This window comes from Suncus etruscus, chromosome 1, assembly GCF_024139225.1.
Source record: "Suncus etruscus isolate mSunEtr1 chromosome 1, mSunEtr1.pri.cur, whole genome shotgun sequence".
In the NCBI taxonomy this organism is placed as follows: domain Eukaryota; kingdom Metazoa; phylum Chordata; class Mammalia; order Eulipotyphla; family Soricidae; genus Suncus; species Suncus etruscus.
In genome coordinates this window covers 127,048,590-127,065,965 of record NC_064848.1, presented here as the reverse complement: position 1 = coordinate 127,065,965, position 17,376 = coordinate 127,048,590, and the positions used below count along the sequence as shown (strand labels likewise).

Sequence of the window (17,376 nt, the reverse complement as noted above, 5' to 3'; positions counted from 1 at the left end):
TTCGGAGAGATAAAGTCATGAAATTTTTCTATATATAGGTGGTCATGGAAACTATTATGCTGAGTGAAATAAGTCAAAGGAAGAGAGATAAACACAGAATAGTCTCACTCATCTATGGGTTTTAAGAAAAATAAAATACATTATTGTAATAATGTCCAGAGAGTTGAGGGCCAGAAGGACCAGCTCACAATATGAAGCTCACACAGCATGGTGAGTACAGTTAGAGAAATAACTACACTGACAACTATGGAGACAATGTCTATGAGTGAGAGAAGTAGAATGCCTGTCTGTAATACAGGTGGGGGAAGAGGGTGGGATATTGGGGAACATTGGTGATGGAAATGTTGCACTGGTGAAGGGGGGTTGTTCTTTTTATGACTGAAACCTAACTACAATCATGTTTGTAATCATGGTAGTAAATATATTATTTTTAAAAAATCTAATCTTTTCTTGACTCCTATTTATTAGTATTTTAATTACTTTCCCCTCTTTTCATGCTGACTCAAAACTTTACAGCATTTTTTGCCCAAAGGTACTATACTTTAAAGAAATATTAGTTTAAACTATGAATGTTAGTCTATTTAGAACTTTACCAGTTTCTTCTCTTTTATTAAAGAATATTTTCAGGGTTGTTTTTTTATTTGGTTTTGGGTACACTTTGCAATGCTCAGGGTTACTTCTGGTTCTGTGTCCAGGAATTATTCCTGGTAGTGTTCAAGAAAACATCTGGGATGTTGGTGATCAAAATTGGGTTCGCAGAGTACAAGGCAAATATCCTACCAACTGTACTTTCTGCTATGGCCCCCCTCAGGGATGTTCTTAATTACTTCTGAATGCTTTTATTGAGTTACAATAGGTAACATTGAGTAGGTGTTCTGGGCAGTGTTTAAAAATTTACAAGTTTTCAAAACAACACAAGCATCTGTGTCCCGTTTTGTTGAAGAAGTCAAGATATTTGAACATAATTTGCTAAATCTATAAACTGAAACCTGATTCTCTTCATTTATGTTTCACTCTTCTCTGTCCTAAGGCCATTTTTTAAAAATCTCTAAAACTTCTCACTCTTTTTTGTCTGAACAGTCTATGATTTACTTTTTTTACTTTTACAATACAGATCAGCCAAGTAAGATTGATGAATGTAAATGCTTTTTAAAGTAAAACATTAACTTTTATAATAAATTAAAATAAAACAAAACTGCAATACCTTTTGACAATTACGATGACCATTTTTAGAATATTTATTTTTAAATGTTATAATAACCAGGGTATGAAGATAGTACAATAGTTGTGGCACCTGAATAGAGCTCTGATACTGGAACAACATGGTCCCCTGAGCATTGCTGGGATGCAATCCTTGAGGCCCTTGAGCAGTAATGGTTTGTCCATTGAGGCTCCCAATTTGCCAGCATGGCTGACATATTGCCATCTCATCTTCTAGCTCTTGCATTAAAACATAGCTAGTTGGTCAGAAATCACTGACCAAAATTGGAGGGCTGCCAAACTCCTGAGTACTACTAGGAAGTCCCCAATACAGTGGCCCCCAGAAATAACTCACATTACCGTACTCATGCAACTTATACCAATGTGTTTTCCACTATTAAAATGTAATTTATTATATTCTATGATATTGTAAAATGAGATATGTTGTGCATATATTAAAGAGAAACATTATTGTCTTGCCTTTTCCTCTTCAAAACACACAAACAGAAATATGCACATACATGTTTTCTTACATTATACAACGTTGTGGTTTCTAAAGGTCCCTATGTATCACATCTCCCTTTTACGCATATTTCTTCTCATTTAACATATTTCAAGTGCAATAACATTTTAGCATTTGAGAGTTTGGGCTGTGGGGTGGGACTTCCTGAGTCAGAAGGCCCTCAGGCCCTTTCCAGCAATTTTCAGCTATGTACTAAGTATAACAATATAAAATGAAAAACAACTTAATAAGTATCTTAGCTAACTGAAGAGTTTACAGAATGAAAAATAACCTTTTTTAAGTAATTACCTTTTAAAAGAAATTACTTTCTAATATGTTAAGTTTAAGGCAGATCTCCCAGGTAAACTCTTAGAAATATGTGTTTCCAGGGCCAGAGAGATAGCATGGAGGTAAAGCATTTGCCTTGCATGCAGAAGGACGGTGGTTTGAATCCCGGCATCCCATATGGTTTTCTGTTACTTCCCATTTAAGGAAAGCATGCACCAGATGTGGTTTTTCCCTTCCCTGGTGCAGTGCCTTCCTCTAAAACAATTATTTGCCAAAAGGCCTGCTTAGCGAAGTCAATCATTTGACCCTTTGCATGGATCATTGGCGGTAATTCCAACATGGCTGTAACGTTACATTTGTCTCTTTATATGGCCACTATAGAAATCCAGCCTCAGCTCTCCTACAGACAAAGAAAGGTCAGTACCAAAAGCCTGCCAAAAGTTCCCTGCTGGCTAGTTCGTATAACCTGGCGCCAATAGCTGCATTCCAGAGCCTGTGCTTAAAATGTCATCGGCTGAAAAACAAATTTGTCTTTCATCTCTTGGATGTGAGTCCCCATACAATGCATTTGTATGGTCTCATTTATTTCATATTTCATATTCATCCACTCGTGCTCCTGCTTCTCTCCCCGTGAAAGGTTCCCCGACTCCACGAAGGTTCTGCTTAGCAACGCTAACCTGTCTGCAGCAGTTCCCTGAGCCTTCCAGGACCAATTTCTGAGCATGGAGCCAGGAGTAACCCATGAGTACTGCCAGGTGTGACCCAAAAAAACCCCAAAACAAACAAACAAAAAAAGAAATATGTGTTTCCAGGAATGGAAACTGTGTTGATCATATGCAAGGCATTTACATAAATAAAAACCATTTTAATTTTCCTTTAGTTCCATAGGATATGATATTTATCCTAGTTTCAGAAATATTATACCTGGGAAGTAATTTTTAAAGTAAAATAACTTGAAAACAGAGGCATTCTCAAATAATGGCATTATAAGGTGTAATAAACATAACCAAAGTTTTTAATAAAAAAAGTTTTAAATTTTTGTCATAAAATATATTGGAAAAAATTTTCAAAAAAAGTGTTGGAAAGCTTTATTAAAGTTTTCTGCTCAGCTTTAACCAAAGAATGATCATAGAGAGCCAATGATGTGCTATAAACTAGTGATAGAAAACTAAGGAAGTCCTAGTTTAACATTATCATAAATCTTATACTCTCCTCAATACTAAAACGTGAAATAACATTTACATAAATGATATTTATTTTCAAACATATTCTTTAATTTCCTTATATCACAGAGTAATAAAATAACTGGATAATTAACTCATAACTTATGTCTATAAATCTTTGAATCAAGATCATTTTGTTTTTTTGTTTTTTTGGTTTTGGGACATACCCAGCAGTACTGAGGGGTTACTCCTGGCTCTGTATTCAGAAATTGCTCCTAGCAGGCTCAGAAAATCATATGAGATGCCAGGGATTGAACCCAGGTCCATCCCAGGTCGGTAGCATGCAAGACAAATGCCCTACTGCTGTGCTATCACTCCCGTCCCTGAATCAAGATCATTTGGATAAGGCATGATAAACAGTAAACATTTTATACAGCCTTTACAACATCAAGAATTTCTGGTCAAAACTTCTGTATGGTCAAAACTTGAATCATAGTCTCTAGTATGTATTACAACATAACCAATATCTCTAACAAAATTAGAAAAAATAGAATTTTCAATTTGCAGTCATATAGCATAGGATGCAATGTCCACTAAGAGGCAGTGTTGTTTCATGAAGTTCAACTAGCCCAACCAAAACTAAGAAATGAAGAATATATCAAGCATTTGACCAAATTTAAGAATCTTGTAATTTAAAAATCTGTAGCTGAGGCTAGAGAGATCTTTTGACAGGCTAGGGGGCATTCATTACATGTGGGAAGTAAGGATTCAATCCCTGGCACTTTGTTTTTATCTGGAGCACTAGGAGGAGGCCCCTACATATCCCCTCCCAGGCTCTCAAGCACAAAGCCAGGTGTAGCCTCTGAGCACACCCAGTTGTGTCTTGTCACATGGACACTCACCAACACTCCCTTCAATCATCTGCCTCAAATTGTAGCTGAATGAATAATAGCATAGTGCTATTTAAATGGGTCTAGTTTAAGATGATTCTTTTTTTGTTGTTCTTACATATAAATAAAGAAATCATTCATCCAGTTTGTCCATAAATTAAGAATTGAGAACATCCTGTTAGCATAAAATATTTAAAACAATAGAATAACATTTTAAAATGAGTAAATCTGTAAAATGTAGCTTGTGAACTATGAAACTTCAGAATGGAGAAGTCAAGTTTGTGACTCAAGTTTTCATTTTCAGATCGCAAAAGTGTAAACTCAACAGATTTAGCATCCATATACTTTTTCTAAAGCAAAGTAAACTTACATGCAACTTCACATAAAGTGAATTTCTCCTATTTTATACATGGTACCCTCTTATGGAGGTATGTTATTTAGCCAATAAAACTGAGAACCTAAACTCCCCAGAGCTACATTTAAAACCTGTCTTCATTGATCTTTGAGTAGCAGCTATTTACTACTATACTTAACTAAGTTTTAAAAGTACCATTTCTACTTGTTTTAATTAAACAAATAAAGTTTTAATTTCATTTGTTGCAGTTCTAGAAGATAGATACTATTATTATTATTGTTGTTGTTGTTGTTGTTGTTATCTTTTTTTTTTGGTTTTTTTTTGGGGGGGCCACACCCGTTTGACCCTCAGGGGTTATTCCTGGCTATGCACTCAGAAATCGCCCCTGGCTTGGGGGGACCATATGGGACGCCGGGGGATCGAACCGGGGTCCGTCCTACGCTAGCGCTTGCAAGGCAGACACCTTACCTCTAGCGCCACCTTCCCGGCCCCTGTTGTTGTTATCTTAAAGGTATTTGAGACCAATACAAATACACTGTGATCTTTTGCTAATACCACACTTTCCTTACTTGCCATGTTGTTAGTGGGGAGCCACAGAGCAGGGTGGTAGTCATAAGAGTCACTACCATCCAGTGTCACTTACCAAGACCTTTCTGGTAAAATGCCTACAGAGGTGAATTCTCATAAAAGACTGAGCACCTGCCTGGGTTTTGCAGAAGAGAAAAGAGTGAAGAAATGTTTTTATTTAAGAAATAGGAAATAAAAAAAAAAAAGATATCCCCATGAAACAAAACACATACCTCAAGACAAGATGTAAATGGCACCAGCTGCCAATAAGTTGTGCCTATAAAAATAAAGTAAAAATGTTGTATATCCACAATAGAGGAATGAGAGTTGAAAAAGGAAGCCTTAATTTCTCCTTTGCATACTGCTGCTTGTGACTACCTTTTAACTGATATTAGTCTATATTTTACATATTCCTGGACACTCTGTGAAATTGGGTGGTACACTTTTTCTCAAGACCACAAATTCTACCCCAGTTTGGGGGCTCACAGAAGCCCAAGAGATAATGGACAGTACCCAAGGAGATGATTGAATAAATAACCTTCAAAACCCTAAATACATATAGGACATTAGTCTCATTTTAACAGCACAGATGGGCTCTAAATTAACAAGACATCACTGGGAAATAAATGGGAATTTTCTTATATTTTGCTTGGTTAACACAAAGTTTTCTTATAAAAATCCTACAAAACAAGCCATATTTAACTTAGTCTTCCTCTTCTATTTCCTTTCCAATTAGCTTCTACTTTCTGAGTGTGATCATTTATATAATTCAGTATATTCATTCCTGAAAGTACTGAAGAACCTGAGAACCATGGATGCAGAAAAACATCCACCTTCACATCTCCTGCATCAGGGAAACTACAGAATAAGATATTCCACTTGCTCACACAAAGCTAATTCTATAGGTCTCTTTACATGCTGTTTAATTTGGAAGTCTAAGTCCATTTCTAGCATATTTTTAAGAGGAAGGATTCATACTTTGGGTGGTCTATTATCTATTATCTATTATCATGATGTTTTGTTCCTTTGATGTAACTCCTCTTCTAAGGGGGTCCAGCCTTTGGACTCCTTGGGCCATGGCAGAGTAATTGCTTTTCAAATATATTTTGGTTTGTTACTTCCAAAGAGTGTGGATGTGGGAAGAGGAAGGAGGGGTGAGGAGTAATCACTTTGCATAATTCAGGTTTCCTAAACACCAAAGAGAATAGGGAATCTCAGTATTTGAAGACCTCATGTGTGGCTGGTTCTCTAATAACATTTTGTTTAGTTATTTAATTTTAACATTGATGAGAAAAACAATGCTGGCTGAGGCTAAATAAAACCACATTAAAAACAGCTTCAAATCCCAGCATCCCATATGGTCCCCTGTGCCTGCCAAGGGCGATTTCTGAGCATAAAGCCAAGAGTAACCCTTGATTGCTGTCGGGTGTGACCCAAAAACCAAACAAAAAACAAAAAACAAAACAAAAAAAAACCTACTTTTGTCACAGGTTTATTATTTAAATTTATGGCTGGTTCCTAAGAACTTGTCTTGGATCATAAGTGATGACTTTCTCAAATTATGAAAATGGCTCACAACACAGCTTTGAATATTTACTAATAAAATCTAATTTTTGTTTCGTTCTGTTTTGTTTTTAGAACACACCCAGCAGTGCTCAGGAGCTACTCCTGACTCTGTGCTCAGAAATTATTCCTGCCAGGCTTGAGGGACCATAGGGGATGCTAGGGATGGAACCTGGGTTCGTCCCGGGTCAGCAGCATGCAAGGCAAACGCCCCATCACTGTGCTGTCACTCTGGCCCCGTAATTATTTTTTGTAATAGATTTTTCTGACAAATCCTGGAAAGCACGCATTTAAAACGCCTCTAAAACTCTGTTGAGTCTCAATTTTCCTCAATTTTCCTTCATGTAAAATGGTCAGTGTTGCTAACATCTAGCACTGTATGGCACATATGCCAGACAACACTTGTCTCCTGGGGGTTTTGAAAATGAATGCCCACAAAATAATATACTGCCAGTTGATATCCCTATAAATCTGGTTTTTACACAAAAATGTCTTACCTTTACTCTTTACATTCTAACATTTTTAATTAACTTTAAAAATAATTTTTAATCTTTATCTTTATGGGGTACTATGATTTATAATTCTGTTAATGACACTTTTCTGCATACTGTTTCAAAACCAAACCCAGGGGATGGAGCGATAGTAGAGATAGGGTGTTTGCCTTCTATGCAGCCTAACCATGGTCCCCCGAGCCTGCCAGAGCAACCCTTGAGCGCCACCGGGTATGGCCTCAAACAAACAAAAAAGAAAAAAGGCAAAAACAAAAAACAAAAACTAACCCAGACCAGAGTGGAACATTCTAATGATCCCTCCCACTGACTCAGAGGTCTCAAACTCATGGCCCGCTGGCCGTTTGCGGCCCTCCGTACAACATTTTGTGTGCCGCGGCCGGCCTTAAAATATCACAGTATTTGCGATTATTCGCTTACTGAATAATTTCAATAAAAATCGCATTAAACATTTGCATACCCCGAGCAGTTCCGTTCTGGGTATGCAAATGTTTAATGCTATTTTTTTTTCTTACTAATGCGATTTTTTTATTGAGAATATTCGGTAAGCAAAATCCCTTATGTGGCCCTGCCTCACCTCAACTTTGCCTCCTGCGGCCCCCAGGTAAATTGAGTTTGAGACCCCTGCTCTAACCCCATCCACTTCCCACCAGGTAAGAACAGGTCTGTAGACCCACACTTCTGTTGTTTTCATTGCCATTTGTAGCTTCCTTACTATATTTCTTTATATCCCAAATACTAAAGATCATTCTCTGTCCCTCTCCTGATTTCACTTGATACTATATTACAGTTCCATTCACATAGCCAGGTTTTATCTTTTCTTATATTTGAATATATTTCTTATATTCTTATATTTCTTTTCTTGTATTATGCAACTATACAATTGCTCTATCTACTCATCTATTCTTGGGCACTAAATTAACTGATTTCAGTTACAGTAAATAGTGCTACAATGCACAGAGGAGCATCTTTTTAAGTCTTTTGGGCAATTTGGGTAGACAGCAAGAGGAAATTGCTAGGTTGTATGGCAGTTCAATTCTTAGTTTTTGAGATGTGTCCGTATAAGTTGGCAAAAATGAACCAATTGACAGTTACACTAGCAGTGGATAAGGAAGGAGTCCTTTTTCCCACACTGACACCAGTACTATTTTTGTTTGCCAATTTCATTCATAAGGGTGGTATCCCATTTTTTGATTTGCATTCCCTGACAGGTGAACATTTTCTTATATCTATTGGTCGCATTTTTACTTTTAAGGAAATTCTATCCATCTCACTTTTTTAAGGGGGTTGTTCTTATGTTGCTAAATTCTACAAAACTTTCTGTATCTTGGATATTAGCCCACTGTCTGGTGAGTGAGCAGTGGCAAATATTTTCTCCCATTCTGTGACATGTCTTAAATCTTGTTACATATCTGAGTAAAATGCTGACATAGACTACCATTTTCAATTAAATATCACTTAATATATTTATATTTAAAATCATGTTAACTTCAAAGTACTTTATAAAGACTGCTAAACAGAATGTTTGATAGTTTATCTTTAATTACTTATACACCATTTGTAATATTAAAACACAAACTACCTGGGGCCGGAAAGATAGCATGGAGGTAAGGCGTTTGCCTTTCATGCAGGAGGTCATCGGTTCAAATCCTGGCGCCCCATATGGTCCCCTGTGCCTGCCAGGAGCAATTTCTGAGCCTGAAGCCAGGAATAACCCCTGAGCACTGCCGGGTGTGACCCAAAAACCACAAAAAAATAACAACCAGCAAACTACTATCAATTACTATCAACAAATTACTACTATCAAAGTACTTTATCCTAAAAGCAATGTTTTAAACTATTTTAGCTAACACCTATTCAATTAAAAATTAAATTTGTAGTGAATTGCCCTTTGCATGTGTGTGCACACAGGTAAAACTAAAACCTCAAGAAAACTTTTATTATTAAGCAGCATTTAGCATGACTCACAAAGCACAGAGGGAGGTAATTACAGGTTAAAATTTAGTTGAGTCTCTTAACAAGAAAATTACAGAAATGTCTCATTAAAGAGCATAAAAAATTAACACTGAATATTAACCATGCCATCACTCACAGTGACCATTTCCTTATAAAGCTTATTCATAAAGAAATCCAATTTGAATTAATGAGCATTAAAAATGCTTATTAACGGTAATAAAGAATTGTGGTATATACATCAGGGCTTCAAGTTTTTCTAAGAGATCTTTTACCTGAGGAATTTTTCTTAGTATCTGGTTATGTAGATGAGTAGAATATGTATACAAGGTACATTTACTGATAGTGAATCAAGAAACTTATTTTAAAGCAGAAACACTTATCATGACTCCCATATTGTTACATGATCCCAGGTCTTGTCCTTTTGTTTAAATTAGGGCAGATACCAACTGATATATTTTCACTCAATTCCCCTATAAACCTCACAATTTGCTAAGACATCAGTCCTGGTCAAACTAGGGACCATACTGGCTCTGGGATTTTACTTGGATTGGCCATTATACAAAACAAATGGCCTAGCCACTGTGCTTTGTGGCCTGTTTTCTAAGTGAAACTCACCTCTAAATTGTTAGATCCAGTTCAGAGTCCCACAAATTAAGTTATATATTCTTTAACAACTTGCTTTAAGCTAAAGGTTAGCAAGCTGTGGCCTACAGATCAAATTAATCTTACCATTAAACATGACTTTTAATTTATATTATCACTTATAGATGTCTGCATGCTACATCAGAGATGACCTAATTCAACCACAAGGCATCACATTTTAAAGTATTTACTTCCCACAAACTTGTAAAAAGTCTTTTCAACCCCTTTTCATTCATTATGGCCGTGACCAGACCATATATAGAACCCAGGACTGAAGGTCTTGTTTCAAAATTATCCCCTGTATGGTCTTCTCTAACCCTATTTTTCTAGTTTAATATCAGAATAAATATATTTGGACCATCTTTTGGATCAATTTTAGTGAACAAGCTAACTTGGCAACCTAAAATTTAAACAAGCTAACTTGGCAACCTAAAATTTAAAACTTGGCATTTTTTTTGTCTCTTTTGGAAATATACTTGAGCAGAGCTGCACATCAATTTGAGAGCCTGTATGTAAACAAAGTACGTTATATACTTTATTTAAAATAATGAATCAAGCATATTTTTTTATTGGTTTTTGGGCCAGACCCTCCTGTACTGAGGGGTTACTCCTGGTTTTACACTCAGATATTTCACCTGGCAGGCTCAGGGGACCAAATAGCCTATGTTAAAGGGTTATTTCTGGTTCTGTGTTCCCTTGCAGGCTTAGAGAACATAAAGGATATCAAGGATCAATTCAGGGTTGACTATGTGCAAGGCAAAACACCCTACTCACTGTACACACTGTACTATCGCTCTGGCCCTTTATGTTTTTACTGCTTTTGCAATCAGGTTTATGGAGTCACTGAATGATGTATGTTGGCAATCACAAACACAATCTCAATATAAACAGGTTTATTTATTCACATTAATAAATAACCAAAACCTATCAATTCTAGAAATTTTCCCACTAATTCCAAAATTAAAAGGGTAAAATGCAATTTTAGGATTATAGTCAAATCCTTCAGATGAACAACTTTATTAGCATTTCTTTTACTGTACAAAAAATGCATCTTATTCCATTTCAAAACTAACAAGCAGCGATCCTAAGTATCAATAAATGGAGATGTTTTAAAACAATGCTTCAACATTTTTTTAAAATTATGGCTACTTTCTGATCTTGCTTTCTACTCATAATTCTGTGGGGTTTTTTTTACCTGTGGCCAAGGAATATTCTAGGGAGTAGGTGTAAAAAATACTGGCTTATATAACTAAGGAAGACTAATTTACCTTGTCAATGTCCTGTGATGAGAGAAAGAAACACCTGTATCCTCCACTATTGACGGCATTTGTATGCTTTGTATATCAGGCTAAGTTTACAACTAGATTTTCATAAATATTAAAATATCAGATTATTTTTCTGACCATTTTGAAAATAATTTTCACACTATTTAATATAAAAATAAAACCAAGCTACCAAACCTATGACTTAGGCAAGAAATGTTTTTCTCAATAGAACATAGAAATATTTTAATTTACATATCATATTACAATGAATTGATACAAAGTCAAAATTCATTATAATACTCATAAAAATCTGCACACCATCCTCATGATGATCAGTTTTTGTACAAAGATTTACAGAAGTCCATGTGTGGTTTATTTTCCTCAATGTGCTACAGAGTTCAAAGGTTCTGCTCGAATATTCCCCAAATCAAGGGCTGAATCTGTTTCTTCATCAATTTCTCCAATGACAGCTCTGTAATTATTTGAGGGGAAAAGTTAAAACATTAATCCTGATTAAAAGTAAACACAATGTAAGATAATTTAAAAATATTTTTTATGAGTGAACTGTACTAAAAAAAAAACCTGAAATAAATAAAATAAAATAAAACAAAGATGGGGCCAGAGATAGTAGTTACCAACGCACTTAAAACTGGCAAAACTACAGCAACCTGCAATGTCACTCACATCCCAATAGTGATCCCTGAGTGATAAGCTATAGTATATAAACTAATCTAAACTTACTTTACATAACTGTGTGTGGCCCCAAATTAAAAAAGCAAAAAGGACATTTTAAGACTAAATTATTTTACAACATTTGAAAGCATCATCATTAATGAAAGACCATTGTGATTGGTTGAGTTTAAAGGAAAGTTATGAGGATAGATGTGGATCAAGAAATAGAGATAGCATAGCGATAGGGCGTTTGTTTGCCTTGCAAGTGGCCGACCCAGGACCAAAGGTGGTTCGAATTCCAGCATCATATGGTCCCCCAATGCCTGCCAGGAGCAATTTCTGAGCACAGAGCCAAGAATAACCCCAGTGCGCTGCTGGGTATGACCCAAAAACAAAAAAAAAGAGAAAGAGAGAGAGAGAGAGAGAGAGAGAGAGAGAGAGAGAGAGAGAGAGAGAGAGAGAGAGAGAGATCCAAATACAGCAAAACTCAAATTTCAACTTAAGAACTTGGAATGGTAGCTGGGGAGACAGGAATCATCAAATCTCTACTAAAAAGGCAAAATATATGATATACTATTTGAGAAATATTAACAAACTAAACTCAGCAATTAGTATGTTCAATGTCTTTCATGATTTCTCATCAATTTAAATCCAAAACGAAAATATAATTCTACACACACACACACACAATCACACAACACACAACCACACCACACCACACCACAGTTTAACAGGTACAAAAGTATCTAAAAACTACTTTTTCATTTACTAGGGTAAATGCCAAAATACTTTCAATTTAATACTAATAATTAATTGAATTAATTTTAACTTGTACCATGTTAAACAATTAAGCAAAGGAGCCTGCAGATTATATACACACACGCACACATACACACACACCAACTGTTACATTCAGGTGACAGGATATATAAAGTATTGTTACATAAGAAACTGATAATTTGCTGGGTTTAAATTTGTGCTTGATGAGTACATACAGAATCTACCTACTTTTATTAATGTCTGTAACCAAATTTATCCCTGAAGCCCAGGTTAGGGAATCAGAGCCCATGAGTCACATATTGCTGTGGCAGCCTTTTGGGCCAGTGTCTGCCATGGGTTGGGCAGGCACTGAATTTGACACAGCTGCAGCACATTTTACCTGTCTCAAACTACATAAAGCCTTTAGTTCTCTAATAATGCAAAGTAACAAAGTCTAGTAGCATCTACTTTCTAAACATAAAACAAAGATCCCAAGCCTACCATAGAAGTTATTATCACTTTAAACTTATAATAGGTAAAATTTAAGACTCTTGAGCAAAAACAGGTTAACATGCATTGTGTAGCAGGAGTAACTCATGCACTGAAGGCTGTGACCCAAAAACTTAAAAAATCAAACACAAAACTAACAAAAAACACAAAGAACTAAAATTAGTGGTTATTTTTATAAAGCATTCTGAAAAACATCTCCAATAAAGTTTTAAACCTGTTTCTAGTACCCATCCAGGCCACCATTAAATATTAGAACTATAGTTAAATCACAGCAAAGATAGATGTATAAAAATAATTATTATTTTTGTTTTGTTTTTGGGGGGGCGTCACACCCTATGGCTCTAAGGGGTTACTCCAAGTTCTGTGCTCAGAAATTGCTCCTGGCAGGCTTGATGGGATGCTGGAGATTGAACTTGGATCTGTCTGTCTTGGATCGGATACATGCAAGACAAATGCCCTACCATAGTGCTATTGCTCCAGCCCCTAAAAGTAATTATTTTCAACAAATTTAGGAAAATAATTCATTAAACAAAGGAACACATAATTCTATTAACTACATATCGATGTTTAAGATATTATCAAGTAAATATTTTTTCGAAATAGCAATACAGCCAAACATGGTGCCTATTTAATTTGCTTAATAAGAAAAGATTACTTACACATTGTCACCTCTTACAATATACAACCCTAATACTACTTGTTCCACTCCTTGTGAAGAACTAAATACTCGTTCATGACTTTCATCCAAAATTAAATTAATAGTCTGGTCAAAACCTTTCAATGTTCCCTGTAAAGAAAAATTAAAAAGAAAATTACAGTTATTTTAGTAAACTTCAATGTGCAAATTTTCCTCAGGGTAATGTTATACTTGTTGGGATAGTCAGAAAAGTACCTACTTTATTTATTTATTTTTGATTTTTGGGCCACACCCTGTGACAATCAGGGGTTACTCCTGGCTATGAGCTCAGAAATCGCTCCTGGCTCGGGGGACCACATGGGACAATAGGGGATCAAACCAAGGTCCGTCCTAGATCAGCTGCGTGCACGGCAAACGCCCTACTGCTGTGCTATCGCTCCAGCCCCATAATATTTAGTTTTATGCTAGGCATACTACAGATTATTTCAACTAGTACCTATCCTTAAGATAAATATATGTATTTCTACTTTTGGACTAGGTCTAGATCAGGAAAATAGACTTATCCTATGAAGGAGCAATGATTACAATTTCTCAGACATTCAAACTAGCCCCCATAAACACCTAAATGAACATTTACTATTTGCCAGTGCTGTATATCACATGTATTTACTTATTTAATCCTCCCAATAACTCAATAAAGTAGGACTGAAATAATAATAGAATTTTTCAAGTGGATTTTCTTTTCTTTCTTTTCTTACTGCAGTGCCAAGGAATCCAGGTCCTCATAATCAATGCAGGTACTCAATAAGTTTAACAGTTTTCTCCTATTTTTTTTTTTTTTTTTGGTTTTTGGGCCACACCCGGTGACACTCAGGGGTTACTCCTGGCTATGCGCTCAGAAGTCGCTCCTGGCTTGGGGGACCATATGGGACGCCGGGGGATCGAACCGAGGTCCGTCTGAGGCTAGCGCAGGCAAGGCAGGCACCTTACTTCTAGCGCCACCGCCCGGCCCCAGTTTTCTCCTATTAAGAATTTGAAAACATCCATAGAAAGTTTTTAATTGTCTATTCCCTTGGGGGGCCACACCCACCAGTGTTCAGGGGTTACTCGTGGCTCTGCACTCAGGAATCCTTTCTGGCAATGCTCAAAGGGCCATATGACATACCAAAGGGATGGAACTCTGTGTAGGCTATATACAAGGATAGAGTCTAATATCTTACTATCTAACCAAACCCTATTCAACTTTCTTAAAAAAAAAAAAACTATACCTTATATTGGTTTTGACCATTTCAAATCTCTTTTAAGTCTGATGCTCTGAAAATCAAAATATATAAAATCACAAGTAATTTTCATTAGCTTAAATATAAGAATTTAAACTTCAGGCTCTCCCATAAAACTGTAACAATTTGATGCTTGCAATAGGCTTCTTGAAGTATCAAGAAGATGCTAAATTATTTCCAAATTAGGCTGGAGTGGTAGCATAGCGGTAGTAGGGCATTTGCCTTGCACGCAGCTGACCCAGTACAGAAGGTGGTTTGATCCCTGGCAACCCATATGGTTCCCGAGCCAGGAGTGATTTCTGAGTGCAGAGCAAGGAGTGGCCCCTGAGAGCCTCCAGGTGTGGCCCCCCAAAAATTTATATTATTCCCAAATGCCTTTATTAAACAACAGGCATAAAAGTTTGTTTCTAAGAATCAAAAACAAAATTCAAACAATTTTAAGATGTTTAATGTCAGCAGGGCTGAGCACTTAAATGTGTAAGAAAATTTAAAATGGGAGGACAGATAGATAGCATAGTGGTGAAGTGCTTGCATTGCAAGTGCCTTGAACACTGCAAGTTTGGAGCCAAAACAAAAGATAAATATGGAAGAATATTTTAATATAAACATTTGCAGAGAACTGGAAGCTTCCTAAGGTTGGAACCTATTCATCTTAGTTCCTAGAAATCTTGCATGCTTATTACTCAATGTTTGCTAATAGAGAATAGAGAGAGGAGAGAGACAGAGACAGAGAGCAACAACTAAAGGGAGAAATCAAGAACTAACAATGGAGTCAAAAAAAAAAATCTGCAGAGCAGGTGTTGCTCTGGTGCTGAGGTACAAAAAGTCACGGACTGCAGGTAAAATTTTCCAAGGGCATAACTGTAAAAATGCTTCGGACTTACCACAATCATTCTCCCATCAGAGGTGATCACAGCAACAGTTCCTGTTTAGCAGCAAGTTAAGGAAAGTAGCTCTGTGTCTGGACTCTCAAAACAGATTGATCTGCTAGAGAAATGGTTTGAACAACGAAACTAGAAAAGGTGACAGAACTGAGCTTTAAATAGGGAGGCCATGCACAAAACAGAGATTTACATGTTTAACTCTAATTCCTTGCAGTCATTACATTTAAAAGGACAAACCTTGGGGCCGGGTAGGTGGCGCTGGAGGTAAGGTGTCTGCCTTGCAAGCGCTAGCCAAGGAAGGACCGTGGTTCGATCCCCCGTGGTTCGATCCCCAGGTGTCCCATATGGTCCCCCCAAGCCAGGGGCGATTTCTGAGCACATAGCCAGGAGTAACCCCTGAGCGTCAAACGGGTGTGGCCCAAAAACCAAAAAAAAAAAAAAAAAAAAAAAAGGACAAACCTTAAAAAAAAAAAACTGACTTTTAAACAAAGATATTCTTCTCTCAGTCTAATAAAGGGTAACGTCTGTGTCCCAAAGTCCCTCAAGTACTGATCCTGTAGCGCAGTGACCAGAGCGCTGCAGTGTGTGGCCAAAACCAAAATAAATAAATAAATAAATAAATAAATAAATAAATAAATAAATAAATAAAAGCAGAAAAATGCTAACACTTATAGGGCTTATTACAGACTTTGCAGAGTCTTGGAGGCGTATGTGCACTGTTTTCATCGTGAACAAAGAGGATGAGCTTTCACGCAAAGACTAGAAACTGCATCGGATGTTGAACAGTCCATGACCTGCACCCCAAGACCAAGGAGCAAAGCCATCAAAGAAGCATCTGGATGTAAGACGCATATGGATGCACAAGACATTTTCTCTGGTTCCCAAACCTGGAATTTCAGAGATTTGGAAATTCGAAATCTCTATTTCTAGAGGAAGAGAAAAGCTGGGCGATTCCCAAGTTGCAACACTTGCAGCCTAGGCGCGCACCGGATTGCCCACGACCCTCCATCCTGCCCCACACGCGCTCAGCCCGCACGCCCCAAAACCCGCCACAGATCTTGCTCTGCGTGCGAAAGCCAATATTACCGCGTCACCAACTATAAACGCCAAGGCGGACAACCAGAGGATACGATTGATGTAGTTCTCTAGAGCAGAAGTCATCGTTCCCGGCCAGACAATAAAAGAACGCAGCAGCAGCGGGGACGACTGAAGCTAAAAAGGCCCGCCAGACCTCAGCAGCGACTTCCGCCCACCGGCAGGCAGCAACTATCGCGAGACTCGTCGCTCTCGGAAAAGGAACCGGGCAACCTTACCCAAGAGGCAAAGCGGGTTTAGGGTAGACGCATGCGCAGAATCTTCTCGCTGTTTCTTATCCCTCCCCTCCTCTCCCCCGTCCGCAAACCCGCGAGAGACAAAAGCCAGCGGGACGCGGAAGAAAAGATCTAGTGCTCTCTCTGAAGGTGGTTTGCAATGGGGGAAGGCGGGAGAGGATCAATTAGGAGCAAGCAGTGTTTTGAGGAAAAGGGACATCAAGGAAAGAGAGGGAAAGCAAAATCAAGTGTTTTCTTGATTTCAGAGAAGCTGAGGGACAAGTATGACTGTGAATTGCACAGTAGATGGCAATTATGCTTTTCCTCCAAAAAAAAAAAAATCCAAAAATTAAACCAAAAGGTGAAGTGATTAAAGACAATTTTGCTCAACATATGATAGGCATCTCTAGAAAGTACAATAATG

The 17,376-nt window shown here is 37.2% G+C and overlaps 1 protein-coding gene and 1 non-coding gene across 2 annotated transcripts; both read right to left on the bottom strand.

Moving 5' to 3' along the window:
• Nucleotides 1-10,681: 10,681 nt before the first annotated feature.
• On the bottom strand, nucleotides 10,682-16,891 carry LSM8 (LSM8 homolog, U6 small nuclear RNA associated). Its single transcript, XM_049771044.1, has 4 exons — nucleotides 16,773-16,891; nucleotides 15,643-15,683; nucleotides 13,501-13,628; nucleotides 10,682-11,372 (listed from the first exon to the last, which is right to left on the bottom strand). Exons 1-4 carry the CDS (start codon nucleotides 16,801-16,803, stop codon nucleotides 11,282-11,284), a joined length of 291 nt encoding a protein of 96 aa, XP_049627001.1. The 5' UTR covers nucleotides 16,804-16,891; the 3' UTR covers nucleotides 10,682-11,281.
• On the bottom strand, nucleotides 12,587-12,720 carry LOC126030607 (small nucleolar RNA SNORA5). The gene has a single exon (XR_007503145.1). It is a non-coding gene; the product is annotated as a small nucleolar RNA SNORA5 (small nucleolar RNA).
• Nucleotides 16,892-17,376: the final 485 nt, after the last annotated feature.

Excerpts from the sequence above, each read along its gene's own strand:
- LSM8 (XM_049771044.1), bottom strand. The coding sequence starts at position 16,803 with ATGACTTCTGCTCTAGAGAACTACATCAATC. Across the intron at positions 15,684-16,772 it reads TCTAGAGAACTACATCAATC|GAACTGTTGCTGTGATCACC; the intron begins GTATCCTCTGGT and ends GCTGCTAAACAG. Across the intron at positions 11,373-13,500 it reads ATTGTAAGAGGTGACAATGT|AGCTGTCATTGGAGAAATTG; the intron begins GTAAGTAATCTT and ends AAATAATTACAG.